Source organism: Ictalurus punctatus, chromosome 1 (assembly GCF_001660625.3).
Source record: "Ictalurus punctatus breed USDA103 chromosome 1, Coco_2.0, whole genome shotgun sequence".
In the NCBI taxonomy this organism is placed as follows: domain Eukaryota; kingdom Metazoa; phylum Chordata; class Actinopteri; order Siluriformes; family Ictaluridae; genus Ictalurus; species Ictalurus punctatus.
Genome location: NC_030416.2, coordinates 18,851,372 through 18,871,353, shown reverse-complemented (window position 1 = coordinate 18,871,353; position 19,982 = coordinate 18,851,372). Strand labels below are relative to the sequence as shown.

The 19,982-nt window shown below is 35.9% G+C and overlaps 1 protein-coding gene across 1 annotated transcript; it reads right to left on the bottom strand.

Moving 5' to 3' along the window:
- Positions 1-31: 31 nt before the first annotated feature.
- On the bottom strand, positions 32-6,439 carry f3a (coagulation factor IIIa). Its single transcript, XM_017474503.3, has 6 exons — positions 6,215-6,439; positions 5,943-6,051; positions 4,157-4,350; positions 3,865-4,049; positions 2,857-3,025; positions 32-739 (listed from the first exon to the last, which is right to left on the bottom strand). The coding sequence occupies exons 1-6, from the start codon at positions 6,291-6,293 to the stop codon at positions 594-596; spliced, it is 882 nt and encodes a 293-aa protein (XP_017329992.1). The 5' UTR covers positions 6,294-6,439; the 3' UTR covers positions 32-593.
- Positions 6,440-19,982: the final 13,543 nt, after the last annotated feature.

Here is a 19,982-nt window from a genome sequence, read left to right as displayed (position 1 = left end):
AACAGTAAAAAGAACAACAAACACACAGATCTACATGAACTTAGAGAATTTATTTGAAGTTTTGTAGCTTTTTCCATAGAATTCACATTTCTATAAACCTGTGGCTGTTTCGTGTCCATGGATATTTTCTCCAGGTGTCTAAGTAAACATGTATGTAGTGTAATGTAATGTAGTGCTCTCCATTTTTAAAATTTTATGTTAAGTTTTTCATCTATTAAATCAGCAAATTGCAAAACAATAAATACGGTTTTACTAGAAACTAATATACATATAACTTTTATAAAACTAGAAAAATAAAATATCTATCATAAAAGTAGTACTGTTGTTACAAAAAGGTAGTGTTTATGAAACATAAAAAAACAGTAGATAATCCCAGTGTTGAACGTAATGATGGAAAAAATAGCCAGAACATCTTCAGACATCTGTTAGATAGTAAATCCTATGTGCAATGTGTACCTTGCTTAGTTTCACAGAAACTAAATTAATTACAGTGTTTTACACTGTAATGTTGCAACAAAGATGCTTTGAAAGGGTGAGTCCAGTTTTGTACCATGTGCTCCCATGAGTGTGAGTTTCTGTGTTCAGAGAAGTTATCACACACTCTTTAAAGGTACTCCCTCTTTTCCTCTATTCTTTGCTTCCTGTTGTCGTTTGCAGCAAATAACTATGACAGCAGTCACCGCTGATATTATGACAATGATGGTCAGGATACCTCCAGCAATCACTGTAGTGCTATAATCTAAAAGAAAAGAAATGAAGAGAATTGGTGAAATGTCTATTTAGTAGAAGAAGCCCTTATTTGTCAAATATATATAACAGCAGAGTGAATTTCTTTTCTTCACATATCCCAGCTTGTTAGGAAGTTGGGGTCAGAGCACAGGGTCAGCCATGATACAGCGCCCCTGGAGCAGAGAGGGTTAAGGGCCTTGCTCAAGAGCCCAACAGTGGCAGCTTTCTGATCAGTAACCCAGAGCCTTAACAGTTGAGACACCAATTAAAGGTGGCTGTGGCTCAAGTGGTAGAGTGGGTTGTCCACTAATTGTAGTTTTCTTTTTTTTTCTTTTTTAAAAGTACAGACCATTTACCACCTACCATTACTACTGTACCCTGTATTTAGAGGCTACTGATTATAACATACATATAATTGTTGTATTTTCGTACAAAAAAATTCTTAAATCTTGGATTGGTTTGGCTATCTACCTGACAGACCACCAGCAACCCTATTCAACATACAGTTGCAATCAAAATGATTCAACCCCCATTACAAATCAGGTTTATTGTCAAAATTTTCAGCTGTTTGCAATGAACAAATCAAACAAAAGCAATTGAAATAGTTCAACACAATGAATGCTTCAAGTGGTTTCACCAAATTCAACTGAAAATGCCACTTATAATGACTTCTCCAGTTTCAAAATTATTCAACCCCTTCATGGCAAACATCTTTAGTACTTAGTAGAGCACCCTTTTGCTGGTATGACCTGCTGCAAATGAGATGCATAGCTTCTGGCAGCGTTCCTGACGAATCTTAGCCCATTCCTCGTGAGCAATGGCCAGTTCAGCAATATTCTTGGGTTTGCGTGCTGCAACCGCTTTCTTCCGTGTTCTTTCTTCATTCTTCTTCCTCCAGACATACCGCTGATCCATCGTGCAGAAAAGTTCCAGTGTTGTTTCATCTCTCCACAGAACAGAATCCCAAAACTTCTGTGGCTTATTTATATGATTTTGAGACGACTTTTCTTGTGCTTTTGGGTCAGTAGTGAAGTACCTCTTGGAGTTCTGGCATGGAAACCTTCTGCGTTTAGTACGCGCCTTACTGTACTCACTGAAACCTCAGTGTCTGTTGACACCAAGTCTTGCTGCAAGTCTTTTGCTGTCACTCGAGGGTTTTTCACATCCTGCCTTCTCAGAAGTCTAGTTGCAGCCATTGATAGTTTCCTTTTTCTGCCCCGTCCAGATAGTGTACACTCAACAAATCCCTAGCCGGTTCAGGTATTTCATGTGTTCCAGCTCAAGCACACCTGGTGTAACTAATGAAGGCCTTGATTGATTGCATCAGGTGTGCTTGAGACAACATCTGTTTTGCATATTTGTGCTGTTGTGAGGGATTCTATTCAGGGGGTTAAATAATTTGAAACTGGAGAAGTCATTATAAGTTGCATTTTCAGTTGAATTTGGGGAAACCATTTGAAGCATTCATTGTGTTGAACTATTTCAATTGATTTTGTTTGATTTGTTCATTGCAAACAGCTGAAAGTCTGTACATTTTGACAATAAACCTGATTTGCAATGGGGATTGAATAACTTTGATTGCAATTGTATGCTGTGCTGATTAGATCAATATTGTTGTCGCTTGGGTTGATGCTGGCATTTTAAAGTTACCCCTCCCATTCTGTTATGTTACCCCTGCCGTTCTGTTCACTACTTAGCAATGGGAAGCATAAAAACCAGAATATAAAACCAGACTTTCAACTTTGTAGTAATACAGCTGTAACATTTATTTTAACATACCTGTGATATAAATGATTTTTTAAATAAATTAAATAAAAATATTTATTATTATTATTATTATTATTGATATATATATATATATATATATATATATATATATATATATATATATATATATATATATATATATATATATATATAAATTAAATCCACAAACAGAGCATAAGAGCAGCTTATGCTAGCCTTTAAAAATGTGATGGAAACATTCTGAGAAATATTTCTTTGCTACAGTAGAGTGGTGTAATGAATATGTCTTCAACTCTGTGAAAAGGTTTACATTCCAGGATGCATGTTAACTGCCACCAAATATTTAGAGAGGTACATATTGTACCACTGTTAAGAGCTTACCATTAAAAAAAGATATGCCCCCTGCTGGAGAGCACTGAACCTGACTAGACTCTCCAAGCTGTTTGTTAGTGCTCCGGGAGGGAATGACGACTTGCACAGTGAAGCAGTAACTCTCTCCTCTGTCCAGATCAGTCAGCTCTATCTGACTGCTCGTACTTATCTTCACTTTCTGAGTGGAAAAACACATTGCATTTTTTATGCACTATAATGTATATCTTATTTTAATTTTAATCTACAGACATAGCAGATAACACGTTCTGGCTCATTTTCAAATTACATTGCAATAACTAAACAGATAAAGGTCAAAATAGGTTCATATATGAGATTCCAACACGACTGCAAGTTTGATATAAACCAGGCAAAAATAACCAGGTTCCAGAAGTTTAATACAACTATTTCCCATGTTAAATATGCAGCTTGAAAACAGATATGGGAAAACACAGCAAATCTTTCTTTCCTCTTATCAGTCAAAAACCACACCCAGTGTAAAATAAAAAACCCTCTTATTAATACAGAAAATGCTCCCTCCCCCCAACAATTCAAACATGTTATGCATAGACATATGTATGCAATCATATTGATTTGTTGCACCATTTGAACGTGTATTATAAAGCAATTTACCCTGTGTTAAAATAAGTTAATTATATGAACTACCCTATCACTATGTTATAGTTATAAAGAGGGTTTTACTTTAACTGATGTGTAATGTGTATATTACAGCACTTATGGAGTCATAACTGGTCCAGTTTTAACAATTGTCCATAAGAATCTGCTGACAATTGAACATAATGTGGCATAAATTTAGTATGTAGGTTTGAAATAAACTCATACGTGTGCCAGAGTTGCTTCACTGCTCTTGCACACCACAGTAACATTATCAGATATCAGAAATTTAAACAGTACAATTTTGATACTGATAACTAGGGGAAGCTTTAAAGACACACCATACACTTATACACATAGATTACTGTATTTACAGGTATCTAAGGTATAATAGTCATCCCTTACCTTTCCAGAGCTCTTGGCTTTATTGTAAGTGATCCTGTAGTGCAAATCATTTTTAAAGATATCCTGAATTGTTCGCGTCTGCTTCTGTGCATCAAGGACCGCTGTTGGGATATCTTCTACGTAGAGGGTTGTCTTCCGTTCGTCCTTGCTTACCTCAATCTTAAATTTAGGACTGCCGATGACGGCTAGACAAAAATAGGCCACAAATGAGAATTCAGCAATGGCTCATCCTTTTTCACTAATAAACAACATAAGCTATATTGAATGAAGCACAGATTTTACATAAACTTACTGTCTTGATAGGGGCAGAACTGATCAGATGCTGTACGGGGGAACTCAATGAGCTCAGAGGACATGTTACGCAAAGGTTCTGACAGAACGTCTGCTGTGTACTTGCTTTTCAGATCTGTGAGTTCAGCTGTGAGATCGCATTCAGTTTCACTCATCTGAATGCAATGAGGGGTCCTTTGATTGTCCTCACCAAATCTGGAAGCATTACATTGAGCCAAGTTATAAAGCCATCACACAAAAGCTTTCAAGTAACTGAAGCATGCTGAAACATGCAAAGGGTGTGGATTTTAGCAATACCTATACACGATGCACTAATGCTAAAACACTGATCAAAAGTGTTAACAGTATGTATGTAGCTTAATTTTCACCCTCAGCTTATAGGTTGCTAATTACCCTTTTAATTAAGGTCTCAGTTATTATTTAGTTATTCATTATAAAACATATTATTCAGTAACTAGTATGTATAATGCAGAAACTACAGTAAAACCTATAGGAAGGAAAACTGATTAAAAGACTGGAAAGATATCACTGATTCTTGGAAGTGTATGAGGTGAAATTAACACATAAAGCAATAGTACCATAAAATTATGTTTAAAACATGTATAGAAGGTCCCTCTTAAAAAGACTATTTATATAGCAGTAACAGGTTTGCCTGTCCCCAGTAAGCACAAAGGCTTTACAAAGACGTGAAAATGGCACCTTTGACATTGTATGACGGTATGACTACATTTCTGCCAGAATAAAAGGGTTTCAAAACTTAATCTTCAATAATTCATCTTGGCTAGCCACTTTATCCTGGTCAGGGTTTTGGTGGATCTAGGGCCATCCCAGGAACACTGGGAATAATTTTTGGATGCATCCTGAACGAGAAGCCAGTCCATCACAGGACACCATTCATGCACTTTGTTAGGGGCAATTAAGCACAGCAAGTCCACCTACAGTACTGACATGTTTTTGGCATGTGGGACAAAACCCCGTAAACATGAGGAGAACATGCACAGCAAGCCCACACAGAGTGTAACCTGAGCTCAGGATCAAACCGGGAACCCTGGAGCTGAGAGGCAACAACACAACCAGCTGTACAACCAATGCCTTAATTCATTAATTCATCATCTTAATATTCATCTGTAATACATACAAGCCATCAAAATTTAAAAAACCAAAGAAGTGTCCCAAAAGTCTCCATATATAGGGGAAATCAACACTTTTTAGCAAAATGTTTTCCTAAATTGTTCATGCGTAATTTATATTATGTTTTTTCTTTCTCAAATAGAATTTGAGAAAGATGAACTTTAACAGGAAACATGGCAAGCACATCACAGACGACCATCGAAAATGATTAACAAATCCAAAAAGGCTGGAAGTGTTGTGGACCAAACGAAAAGCGGACGTCCACGCTGGAATACGTAGTCCCCTAGGTATGGATTCTTGTGGGACGCCCTGTATTTAAGGACCAAAACAAAGTGCACCAGGACCAACTTCCAATGAATAAACTACTATCAGTGTTTTAAAATGGGCCAATTTAAATAAAGAGCGACTGATCCAGTAACGAACATCGGTCTTTAATAATTAATAAGGTCCATTTAATAAAATTATTTAGGCCTACCTTCAGTCATATATATGAATGTATTGATAAAAGTGATGTGATCTATAGGCTATGTTAGACATACACACAGTCAGAATATGAAGAATAGTTTTTTGTTTGTTTGTTTGTTTGTTTGTTTGTTTTATAAATAAATCAGTAGGTAGGCAGCTCCTAAAACTTATAGTGTGTGTGTCTTTCTTACTTTGAGAATTCCACAGTGTAGGAATAGTCCGTTGGTTTCGGGCTCCACGTTAATAACGTCTTGAAATTGAAAGAAAGCCAAGTGACGTTCTGAGCCTTAGGGAAAGAGCCTGAAAACAGAAACAAAAACTATTCTAAACAAAACCAGACACGACTGACCGAGTGAAAATGTCAAATCAGACATCTAGGAAATATTCCGTAATGATATGAATTAAAAGAAAGAACGAAACCGCCGTACTGTCCACTTATAAAACCCATCTAACTGGAACTCACCTGAAACTGAAGCGCTCAGAAAGCAGAGCAGCAGCACACTCACAAAGCTCCAGTGTTTCTCCGCTCGCGTGCTCTTCATTGTAGTCCAGCAAGGTTAAGGTTATAATAATGATACTGTAAATCAAGTCAAACTTCTGTAAACAGATGAAACTCCTGTCGTGGGATTTACACTGTCCCGGAGATTATACATGCGGTAAGTAATAAATGCGGTAGTCACAGTCGCTGGATATAAATCCGGGTGTGAAGCTCTCTCATAGGCTGCATTAAAGCACGTACATGTTGACCATATAAGGTCATCCGCTTTCAGCGCTGTCAGACTTTATCAAGGGGTTTTCCATATAATTACACTAAAACCCAATGAACATGATATGCACAACTATATAAAATATATATATATATATATATATATATATATATATATATATATATATATATATATATATATATATTACTCTATATATATATATATATTTCACTTTGTGAAAGTACGGTTAGTAATTAAAATATATATATAGTTTGATATAATATTATATATTTTATAAAATGATGGGTTTTCTAAGTATTCCTTGTTTGTCAGTCGTGGCATAAAAAAAAAAACCCTAAATATCCTCTGATTATTATTTGACAAAGATATGTGATGCAGTAAAGCCTTTAATGTGCACGACACTTAATTATTCTCCGTACTGTAAACTTTTTAAATACATAAAACAGTGAGAAACTGTGTTGCATCTTCATTATTATCATCATCACCACCGTATTCCTGGGTATGACTTCTATCCAATTTGAATACCAGAACAAAAACATTTTGAAGTTTCTTTTCTGAAATAAATAGCTTTTTTAAAAAGTCTATTTTGGTATTAATTCATTATATCATCAAACAAATTGGGTCTTGGATTATTTGTGGTGATTTTTATTTATTTATTTATTTATTTTGAGCTCTGCCTTCACAAAGAATCAGTGATGTGTGAAGTATTAATTTACTGTCTGGTACAATGAAGACCAAACAAACATTTCCCAGCATAGCTCCACAATGTATTTTAACTGAAACGAGAAATGTTTATTCTCATGTGTAGACTACACCAGACTGTAGTGTAAACTAGACTTACAATACCGTGCAAGTCTAGTTTACTTGTCTATCTTACATTAATCACAAGAACTTGAGACAAGTAAGTCCCATAAAGCAGTGCTTATATCTGCATTGTTACATGATTAACTGCCTACACAGTTTTATTATACTTTCAAATAGTCTATAAATGCTGTGGGGAAAAGATAGGTTGGTGTTTGGGAGTCACCACATTGATGTGCATGTCATGTACCATTAATTGCTTGTAGTACAGGTTATGCCAGATTCAGTTCCAGCACTCTGGCCCAATGCTGGATTATAGTTGAAACAACATCTCTCTGAACCACTTATCCTTTTCCATCATATACAGTATTGTCTCATTCCTTCATGTATACATAAAGAATTTAAAAGTTGAACCAGCAGGAAAAAAACAATACAGTTATCCTCTAAAAAGTGCAATCATGCAGATTTATCAATTTAAATTATGTCTATTCTGAGCATGCCATTCCATGTAGTAATTAACTACATTAGGGTTTCATTTTATTTACACAATGCTCATTTTTACTAATTCTTTCCTGTAAAAACTTTCAGAAGAGAATGTGACTGGCAGTGTGCACAGCTCTTTGTGCCAATAAATGCCTTTGCCTATTCAGAAGCTTATGCAAATTAGAGGCTGGATGCTTCTTGCTTGTTGTTTTGCATGCTAAAGTCCTTCTTCTACACAAAAGCCCAGTGAACACACTCGAGTGAAGTGTGCTGAGTGAACAGAAAGCGAAGCTTTTTAGATATCTTACCTATTTCTGTGTATAATTGTAAACAATATTTCTGTTTCTTTCTAATGATTATGTGTAGCAATGTAATAATTCAAAGGATGTCTCTGATCCATTATAACATTAAAGCCTTTGTAGATCTGCACTACTCATGAAGCTACTTCTTAGATGAAACATGTTAGACTGAGCAGACTATTCATGGATCAACAGAGGTATTTCATGTCCTACATTGAATCTGAATTCTCTCTCTCAGACAATACACTTTACATACCACATTACTATGCTTCACTTAAACCTTAGCTGACATTCAAACTGTGTCATATATTTCCAATTAATTCTGATCCTGTCTAAATATAGAGTACAGTGACTCAGACCCCTCCTTAATGTATTAGCCATTCACTGTTCCATTACACATTCCCATGTGGTGTGCTATACATGTTTTAGCAGCCCAGCATGTGAGAATAGTAAGTGCAATGCATAATTTATAAATGCATTGTTATTATTTGTAATATCTTTGCATGTCATATGGTTTGCCAGTCAATTGATATAGCATAATACTTTATAACATAGCACTGGTCAATAAATAAGAGTATGTAGTGTTGGATTAAAACAACAACAACATATATTTATAAAAGTTTTGAAAAAAAATTAACACTAAGCACTTTCACATGAAGAATAAAGAAGAAACATTTTTATGAGTGATCCGCAGTAGTTTCTGTGTTGGTTGCTTACTTTGCATTAGTCACATGTGCTAGGAAGTAATATCTTTTCAGATAAAGATACAATAAAGTTATCCTTTCATTGATAAGCAGAGGTAGAAACTGACATACTAAATGTACACTTACAGTACCTGAGTACATGTTTCACTGTAATGGTAGTTGTTTTTTTGTTGTTGTTTTTGGGGGTTTTTTGTAATTAAATCAATTTTAAATAAAATATTCAAATTCATTGGATTTGATTTGATTACAGGTACAGAATTAACCCCAGAAGACAGTAAGCTTAATAAAAGACAATATGTGCAAATTTGAAATTATTTAGTAATTTGAGAACTTTGAGAATTAATCGAAATAAAACAGTTTCCTGCCAGAAGTCTACACTAAACCAAATGCTTAGCCAGCAGCAGCAGAGTTTGAGACAGAGGAGACAGTTGAGCATACCTGGAACAATTTATCAGGTACCTTCAATCTTAAATGATTTAAAGGAAAAGCCCTGATAATCCATCCATCTATCCATCCATCCATCCATCTTCAACCGCTTACTCCTTTTCAGGGTCGCGGGGGAGCCTGGAGCCTATCCCAGGGAGCATCCAGCAAAAGGCGGGGGGCACCCTGGACAGGGTGCCAGTCCATCAAAGGGCACACGATCACACACACATTCAGCCCTGATAATCATAATCTGCTAATTATGTGAACCAAAACCGATATTGTCATTTCACAGCTCAACATCTAAATATCCAGATAAGCCATTAGCTCGCTGAGTGAGCTAGACTAGCCAGATCTTTTGATGCTTTACAGTGTGAACGCTCTGTATCTGTATATGTGGTGCTACAGCCTATAGGTGATGCTCAGGACAATGTGTAAGGGGCATCTTCACTAGATAGCTAACTATGTAGCTAGGAATATGTATGAATTAATATGAGCTAGCTAGCTAAGGAACCTAGCAATCTGCTATAACCCACACAGCATTGAACCAGCTAACATTATCTTTATTCATATACTGTTGATAATCAAAGTGATGTTCACATCATGATAGCTCACATGGCTAAATAATTGTTTAAAAAATGCTTTTCTCAGATATTTGACATTTTTGGATTAGTGGTGTCAATTGTAGACATGTAAAAAAGTAAACGGTAAAGTAAATACTCAAGTAGTTTTTCACCAGACAACTTATTTATTCTTCCTTGAGTCATGTTCATAATCGTTACTTGTATTTTACACAAGTAAATGATTAATAGAGTACCAGTACTTTAACTCAGGTGAGTGTGTATTGTACACTTTATAGCACTGTTAATAGGCTTGATGGAGTTCATTCTCAAGTAGTTTTTCATCAGACAACTTATTTATTCTTCCTTGAGTCATGTTCATAATCGCTACTTTTATTTTACACAAGTAAATGATTATTAGAGTACCAGTACTTTAACTCAGGTGAGTGTGTATTGTACACTTTATAGCACTGTTAATAGGTTTGATGGAGTTCATTCTCAAGTAGTTTTTCATCAGACAACTTATTTATTCTTCCTTGAGTCATGTTCATAATCGCTACTTTTATTTTACACAAGTAAATGATTATTAGAGTACCAGTACTTTAACTCAGGTCAGTGTGTATTGTACACTTTATAGCACTGTTAATAGGCTTGATGGAGTTCATTCTGGGGAAAAATCACTCTTTACATTTCTAGATTTGTTCCAGTAACTAAATGATGATTTCCCTTGCCCATATTACCTCATACAGTGTTTTATTACAATTATTAGAATGTTAAATTTGCATATCAGCTCGTTCGTAGTATACAGTGCCCTCCACTAATATTGACACCCATGGTAAATATGGACAAAGAAGGCTGTGAAAAATTGTCTTCATTGTTTAACTTTTCGTTATTAAAAAACTCAGAAAAATACTCTGCTCTTATGGATATCAAACAATTGCAAACAAAACACAGGTTTATCCAAAAAAAAATCTTTGTTAAATATAGGTGTGCAACAATTATTGGCACCCCTATGAATTCATATGAGAAAAATATATTTGAAATGTATTTCCATTGATATTTTACATTTTTAAGTACACCTGGTGACTAGGAACAGGAAATTGTTAAACCATGACTTCCTGTTTCACAGGGGTATAAATATGAGGCAACACATTCCATTAGTCACTCATAACAATGGGTAAAACCAATGAATATAGCTGTGATGTGCAGCAAAAGGTTGTTGAGCTTCACAAAATGGGCAGTGGCCATAAGAAAATAGCACACACATTGAAAATGTCAATTTCCACCATCAGGGCAATAATTAAGAAGTTCCAGTCAACTGGAAATATTATGAATCATCCTGGTATTGGACGTGTGTCTATATTGGCTCAACGCACTGTGAAGAGGATGGTTCAAGTGCCCAAAAATCTCCAAGGATCACAGCTGGAGAATTGCAGAAATTAGTTGCGTCTTTTGGTCAGAAAATCTCCAAAACCACAATCCGAAGTCACATACATCACCACAAGCTGTTTGGAAGGGTTTCAAGAAAAAAGTCTCTACTCATCCAAAAACAAACACAAGCATCTTCAGTTTGCCAGACACTACTGGAACCTCAAATGGGATCGGGTTCTATGGTCAGATGAAACCAAAATCAAGCTTATTGGCAATAAACACCAGAGGTGGTTATGACGCACACAGAGAGGTAGCCATATGGAAAAGTACCTCACGCCCATGGTTAAATATGGTGGTAGTTCTTTAATGTTTTGGAGCGGTTTTTCTGTCAGAGGACCTGGACATTTTGTTAGGATACATGGCATCATGGACTCTAACAAATATCAACAGATATTAAATGAAAACCTGACTGCCTCTGCCAGAACGCTTAAAATAGGCCATGGTTGGATCTTCCCGCAGGACAATGATCCAAAACATACATCAAAATCAACACAGAAATGGTTTACTGACCACAAAATCAAGGTCCTGCCATGACCATCCCAGTCCCCTGACTTGAACCCAATAGAAAACCTGTGGGGTGAATTGAAGAGGAGAGTCCACAAGCGTGGACCTCGAAATATGAAGAATCTGGAGAGATTCTGTATGGAGGAATGGTCTCAGATCCCCATGTATTCTCCAACCTCAGCAGGCATTATAGGAGAAGACTCAGAGCTGTTATCTTGGCAAAGGGAGATAGCACAAATTATTGACTAAAAGGATGCCAATAATTGTTGCACACCTATATTTAACAATGATAATTTTTTTTTGATAAACCGGTGTTGTGTTTGCAATTGTTTGATATCCATGAGAGCAGAGCATGTTTGTGAATTTTTTGAACTGTAGATCGAAAGTTTAAACAACAAAGATATTTTTTCACAGCCTTCTTTGCTCATTTTTACCAAGGGTGCCAATATTAGTGGAGGCTACTCTACATAAAAATTACTGAATTGAATTTCTAATGTTGTCTATGTTTTAATTGGCATAATTTCCATTTCCAGGATTAGCATTTATTATTATTATTATTATTATTATTATTATTATTATTATTATTAACAATGGGTCTGAAAAGTGCCCTCACATGTGTTCTGTAGTCTTGATGTTGAAGAAAAACATGCAGAAAAACAAGGGCCCCATTGTTTGCTCCATTGTTGTCTTCTACACAAATTCATTTCAAAACTATTGCCTCACTCTGAAACCTCTGTGAGTGAAATCTCAAAAAAACCTGTCTGAAGACATGACATGATATTATCTGGATGGGTCAGGCGAAACAGACATCCTGTTATACAGAGCTGTCTAAGAATTCTAAGTAAACACCACTGGTGACACATTATCAACACCACCTCTATCTACTGGTCTGCTGTAATTGACTGTACATGTCAAAATCTTTGTTCTTAGTGTTTGGAAATAGGGTTTGTGGTATTTTAATGTGTCATTTCTTGGGAACTATAGAATGGGCACGGCTCTTCCTGTCAGCATTACAGGTGGAAACATGTTTACAGCTTTGAAATTTTGGCTCAGGTTTTGTGATTACCTTTTGAAAGGGAATAGGTGAGTGTAATGCCTAGTAATTTTAAGGTTTGAGTCTTCCTGGTATCCAAATGTTCACACTATACACATGTTTTCCAAACTTTCAAATAAACAGGCCTGGAAGCACTTCAGTGCCACCTGCAAAGTGTAACCATGGCATTCCTTTTCAGTTAACACACTTTCCTTTAGGAGCGCTGACATTACAGGCATTTACTTGGCCAACACAGACAGACACCTCTGAAGCCACAGAGTCGCATAACATGCTGTGGACTTAAAGGTGCTCTTATCGCTGAGTTGGGAACAGATGTCTGATAAGCAGAGTACATTCCTTCCCTTTAGGTAAAAGCATTCCTCAACGCTAACATCTAAGTGCAGTACTGTTTTCAGCCTTGTGCAGTAAGCTAGCCAGTGACTTAGGCTTTATGTATAACAGGAAAAATGTTACTTTTTATAATGATTCTTATTTATGATCAGTCTCTTGTTCTGGAGACCGAACATTCTGTGAATGTTCTGCATTCACCACAATGAAGCCTATCAAATATAAAAAACAAACAAACAAACATAGAGACATTGATCGACCCAAATATACAGAAAGAAAACAGTGTAGATGTATTACATGTTCCCATGCCCATAATATATCCATTATTACAAAGAAGCATTTAAGTTTTTTTCCCCCTCAATCGGTGACAGATTAAAACCACATCACTCAGCCTTATACATTGTTATTTTCAAAAGATTTTCAGCAACTCTGTAGGGAAGAAATGTCCGTACCCAGCTGTGTCTATTCACATGTGGTTCCAATTTGGAATGTGTGGACTCAGGGGACTTTTTCTTATCACACCATTTGCAGCAGTATCCAAGTTCTTGTAAGGTATTGAGGAATGGCTATTTAAGAAAAGAAAAAACTTTCCCATACCCAAGTTATGTCTTTTAAATATATCATAAATAAATGAAGGATTATGTGTTATACAATATAAAATAAAATAGAATGCTATCTAAACACTGAAAGAATGAAACCAAAAGGCCTATTTGGGTGTTATGCTTTGTATGTCCATACCCATATGACACATTCTGAACAATGGCAGATACAGTTGCACTTGTTTACTTTTGATACTTCCTTCCCTCCTCTGGAATATAAAATGAAATTAAGTTTTAAAGCTCAGGAATTTAGTCTTCAGCCTCCTCTCACTAGAATGTTTACCTAAAATGTTTGTCTTAACAAAAAAGTCAACTGCTTGTTCAAGCACTATTTTGTGCGGGAGTATTAGCTAGTCATTTACACCCTAAAGGAGTAAACTGCTCTGGGGTGACAATTCATTTATTGCTCAATGCCCCACCTTCAGCAACTTCTCCCTACACTAAGACTGATACATATAGTATGAGTTACATTAAGTAAAAGAAACAGACACATTTAAATTAAATTAATAGCTCATATGATCATATGTCCAGAAACTTTATTTGACAATATATTATGTGATCAGAGAGCACTGACATGCATAGGAGTTTCTCTTGGTGTAATTGGTGCGTTGAACATCTAGTATGCAACATAAGTGTCACAAAGTAAGATACACACATTGAACAGTGTCACACGTGAACATACAAATACAAAGACAGATCAGAGTTTACAAGATGCATTGAAAATACACATATACATATAAGGTGCATAATTTGAATTGTTATCATGCGAGGTACAGTACATTCCTCTGAGGTAGATTATGTATTTGTATGTTCAGTGCAGGACATCATGACTGTATGAGTTTTTGTGGTCCAGGTACAGTATACTGATATTGATGTGTCTAGTAAATATAGTATTAATAAATAGTAGATGATAAACTGCATGGATTGAGTAAGTATGAGTCCAGAACCCAGAAAAACCTCATAAGTTTTGGTTGCTAATTCTGATATCACACAGCAAGGAGCTTTCTTGGTGCATATAGTAGCACCTGCCTGACAGTAGCTTCTGAAAAAGTTGGTTTCCTGGATGTGTGGGGTCATTAGCAATGGTCTGACTCTCTGGCAGTGAATATTTTATTCATGGGAGTGAGCAGGCATCCTATGATCTTCTTAGCACTATGCATTACTTGTAATAGTTTACTGGACTGAGAAGGAGATGAGGGCAACCACACAGAAGGAAAACTGAACCATTATTGGATAAGATTGAGTTTCATTATGTATCCTCAACTGCCCAGAAATAATATCCTCTGGTGTGCCTTGACAGTGCATGTGATGTTCTACTCCTACTTGAGGCTGTTCTTAAGACCCTAATTTCTTCATATGAGGATTAATAAAGATTATCTTATCTTATCTTAATAGAATCCAGAAATCCAAAAGAATCAGCAATGAGTACCAATTATCATGTAAAGCGCCACATGAAAAGTGACATGATATGACATGAAATATTTGGATAATGACAAAGTAATTGTTATTTAATTTCTACCAGGAGTTGAAAATAAAGAATGAATTAAATAATGAGCAAATTCAGCTTTATTGTGAGGGTATTTACATCCAAATCAGGTCAACGGTGTAGAAATTACAACTCTATCTATATGTAGTCCCCCTCCCCCTCCTTTTTTTAAGGGACCATGTAATTGGACAATTGTCTGCTCGGCTGTTCAGCTATTCCATGATCAAGTGTGTGTTATTCCCTCATTATTTCACTTGCAATAATCAGATAAAAGGTCTAGGTCAAGGTCAAGTGTGCCATTTGCATTTGGACTCTGATATAAAGTCCTTAATTTAATAACAGCTAAAATAACAATAACTTTGTCAATGTCCGAATGTTTATATTTTTTGTTTATGTACAGTTTATAAATGCAATTTTTTGTAGACAAGTACTTAAGAACTGCTGTTGTAATAATAAAACTATTCTTTCAAAACACTTAGTGTTGTTTATCGACAGAGTATAAAACTTTAGAAAAGTAACAATTTATAATCCCGCTATCTGGTGTAATTCAAAAAGAAATAGGTTCCTTTTTCAGTCTGGTTCCTCTTAACATTACTTAATCATGTCGTGACAGGGAGTTTTTCTTCACCACTGTTACCTCTGGCTTGCTCATTAAGGACATACGCCTACATCCGGATTCCTGTAAAGCTGTTGTGACAATGTGTATTGTTACAAGTGAGTTATGAATAAACTGTGTACAGCATGCAAGATGCATCTATACAAAACAAAAAAAGGAAGTGTGTGTGTGTAGGAATGGTTTATAAATGTTATACTGTGTTACATTACATACTGTAAGGAAATCATAATAGAAGTCATAATCCTAAAAGTGGACCTATGCATACTATGTTGTATTATAGTAGTAATAGTTATAGTTATAGTTTATAAACTGAACATGAATTGGCAAGGGATACATCCCTTCTGACTACACTTTTCAACTTGTAAAGGCATGCAGTCCAGAGATACTCTTACCCTGGTTGACTTTTGTTATGGAGGCTTGAAGTGAATTAGACTGCTTTGATTGCAAGAGCCATATCTGATATAACTGTCTAAAGAGTACAGACATGATCCTTGTACTATACAAAACAAAACTCAAAACAATATGTAACACCTGAGCATGCTTTTACAGGCAACATTCGTACTCAGGGATTCAAGCCAACGCGGATGTTCTTATCATAACTGTGTCTAACTTTGTGTGTGTTAAAGTATCTACACTGCAGGAGTAATGGATAGATCAAGTCAGGACAAACACACTCATAGTTTTAACCTGCCTTCTGGCTCTTGTTGCTCAGATGTTATACAACCCGCATAGAGTTCTTGTCCTTAGATTGCTGCTGTTATGTCTGTAATCAGTCTGCCTTGTAAAGAACACCTCTATAAATCTCATTCACCTTTTGCTCTTATATGGACGTGACATTGACACATAAAGTACATGAACTGAAGTGAGAGAAAAGACACTTTATGAGTGAATCAAGCCAACTGCTTATCACTCATTTAACCCCCTAATCTCCTAGAGCCTATGAGCAGGTCCAGACACATATTACATTCTTTCCTATTAGTAGTTACTATCACTGTAGTTACTAAATAAAATACTACAAGATGGAAAACAATATTAATCATCATCATAATTTGGGATTTTAAGGGATTAATGGACAAAAGAAAGCCACATTTTCCTCTAATACTAACAACATATTTCTAAGATGTATTATGTGTTTATATGGTTACGTGCTTGATTTAAACTCTGTGATTGGGTCTCATGATTGTTTTGTTAATCCGTTTTAGAGATTTATAATTGCTACCTCAGGTCAGGAAGAACTCACTCAAGTTTTAATCTGCCTTCTGACTGTTTTTGTTTTCTGTAGAAATTGAGGCACTTCTTAATTCACTTTGTTTTTATATGGACATTGCATTTGCTAAGCAATAGTATACAGAAAACTTTTATAATATTGATTTGTTTATGCTCTCTCTCTCTCTCTCTCTCTCTCTCTCTCTCTCTCTCTCTCTCTCTCTCTCTGTGATTAGATTCAGTGCTTTTTATTAGACCTTTTTGGAATTAGTAGACAAAATGACTTAGCCTGTAGTTTGTATTATGTCTTTGAAAGTGGAAATTGTTTTAGGAAATCTGTACATATGACGCATGTCTAGATCGTGATATCTGATGCTGAAATTACTGCCACTGCTGTTTCAACCGTAAACTGGTTGGCAGAAGCTCTGACGCGACTGTGTCGTTTTTTTAAAAGGTTGCTTTAATGTTTTCATTCACTTGCCTGGTGTTCCTCAAATACAGAATGCTCATCTATTTTTAAATAATCTTTAGGTTCTACTTCCTTTTGGCCAGGACCACCAGGGTGGTTTGCTTCTGAATCATTGAAGTTTTCCTGTTTGCTTGATCACTTGCCAATAGCACAGTCTTCACATTTTGACCTACCGTAACCCCATGTCTACAGCCTATAAAAGGGCCACACTTGCCCTCTATTCCAATCTTCTCGGAGCAATTCAGAGATGCTGAGTGTAGCGCTCTAATCCTTTCATTTTTGCTTATTGTGTTATGTTTAAATCTGCAATATTAGGTTGACTATGTTGATGAATAAGACAGTGGTGTACTGTTTCAGTTGGCATGTTGATGTGAGGGTGCTGCAGATGCAGAATAACTAATCCTAAAACAGTCCATAAATTTATGGGTTGTGTGAATTGTTGAAACTTTGTCAGTTTTCCCAATCTCTTGTATATTTTTATCCTCAGTAGGGTCCAGTATCAATACCTTGAGTGATTCTGTTCACCCATATGAAATAGTATTAATATTTACGTGATCCTAAGTCTCCGTAAAAATATACTATTTGCACTGTTTATTAGTGATGTCTGTTGTTGTCTGGTGAGGTGTACCATCAGGACATGTTATAAACCTTTGTGACAACTTTGATACACAGCCTCCGCTAGTTCAGAAGGAAAGTGCCCTGGCAGTGCAGAATGAAGGGAGTAGAATTGAGGTCATGTCTGTAACTAGGGTTCTATGACTGAGTGGAGGACCAGCAGGTCACCTGGCACTCTTGGGTTGACGTGAATGGCCAGAGTTTAAGCTTGACCATTGAATGATTGTGGTTAGATGTTGAATGCCCAAATAATCATGTGCTTACATGACAAAGTATGTATCTATAGCATATATCTGAAAATTCAATAAGAGGTTGTGTATTTCTTTGCGCAACCATGTTTGCAGGAAACTGTTGTGTCTGTATAATGAGAACCTATTCATGGTATCAGTTGTAGTTCCCTCTCATAAAGCCACAATACTATGAGTGTGTCTAGTTCTGTTGAAATTATGGAAATTCACCATCACAAAGTTAATGTTTAGCAAGAATAATGATGTAGAGATTTTTACATGACATATTTTTACCTTAATAGTTTTCACTACTGTTAAAGAAAAACTGGAAACAATTTGTAAAAAAAAAAAAAAAAGGTGCAGAAAAAAAAAATAAATTCCAGGATTAGTATGAAAAACAAGAACGAGAAAACAACCCCCATATAAAGTTTGTCTATTTTTTTTTAAGAGCAGGCGCTGAGGAGGAGAGTGCCCTTTGATCTGATCTCCATCATCTGGGAAAACAAATGCTAAGCTAACTCCAGCTTAGTGGTTGGAATTAAATGGCCTCCTGGGATGATCATTACAAGTCCTATGGAAAACCATTCATACCATTCCACTCTGGATGAATAACAGCCTTTCAAGAATTTAAGAAAGGATATTAATAATATTAAATGATAATGCTAAACAACAGTATCAGTACTGCTTGATTCTCAGAAACCCAACACAACACTTGTTAACTGAGGTATTGATCATATGAGCAGCGTGTGACTGGATACTCGATGCAGATGGTGAGAGGGTGGTTGATTCATTGTTGTGGAATGTCAAATAAGCCTGTATGCATTATAAAGTTATGTTAGCCCTTCAAAAGAAGCACTTAGAGAACCTCAATCTCCAGAGAGTTGTTTGTTTTTCTAATTCAGCCTCTGGTTCAACCGATAAATATCTTTAGCAGACATGTATTTAAGATCATTATTAGTTAAATTACTTTTCCCAGAGACTTTAAATGGACTCTGTATTACACTTCCTTTCCTCTAAATGTTTCTGAATGTGATTTCAGCTGGTGGAGGAGACCATTTTTTTTACTTCACGCTTGAAAAATTAAAGACAAAGTGTTTGTTGTCAAATGACTACTAATGATCTAACATTCCACAGATGCCATGCCATTTATCCTACAAAATGATAAATTCCCAGAGTTTAGCCTTTTTATTTTCTCACACCACATGAAACAGCAGCTTTAAAACCACTTGAGCTTGTTTCTGCAGAACAAGTATATAGACATGCAGAATATTTATCCTTTAGCAATCCCAGGATCAGGAAGTTGACTTAGGAGAAACTCATGAACTCATTAAATGAGTCTCTTTTGTCACATAGTGACAATATCACAGCTGGCAATGCACAAAACTGTGGATAATACAGAGTGGCCTTTATCAGCTGGTATGATGAGAGGCTGGCATGACCAGAGCATTCCATGGGCTGAGCTGATGAAAGGAAAGTTTGCTGGAGAGACACAGAGCCAAACGCTGTAAACCTTACTTATCAAAGCTTTACTTAACCAAAGATGTTTTGAGCATGCAGTCAGCATATTTGTTTAAAAGAACTATGTATAAAACACTCATTATGTATAAAAGTTTAATGTTTGCTTCTTTTTTTAAGGAATTCCACGAAAGCAGAAGTCATCCTGTCTGAGTGAAAGCATTTTGATATTTGATGTCTTTAT

What these genes read in the sequence shown, in the direction of transcription:
- f3a (XM_017474503.3), bottom strand. Translation starts at nt 6,293, where the DNA reads ATGAAGAGCACGCGAGCGGAGAAACACTGGAGCTTTGTGAGTGTGCTG. An exon ending in TCTGAGCGCTTCAGTTTCAG is followed by an intron (nt 6,052 to 6,214) that starts GTGAGTTCCAGT and finishes TTCTGTTTTCAG; the next exon opens with GCTCTTTCCCTAAGGCTCAG. An exon ending in AAGCCAAGAGCTCTGGAAAG is followed by an intron (nt 3,026 to 3,864) that starts GTAAGGGATGAC and finishes TTTTCCACTCAG; the next exon opens with AAAGTGAAGATAAGTACGAG.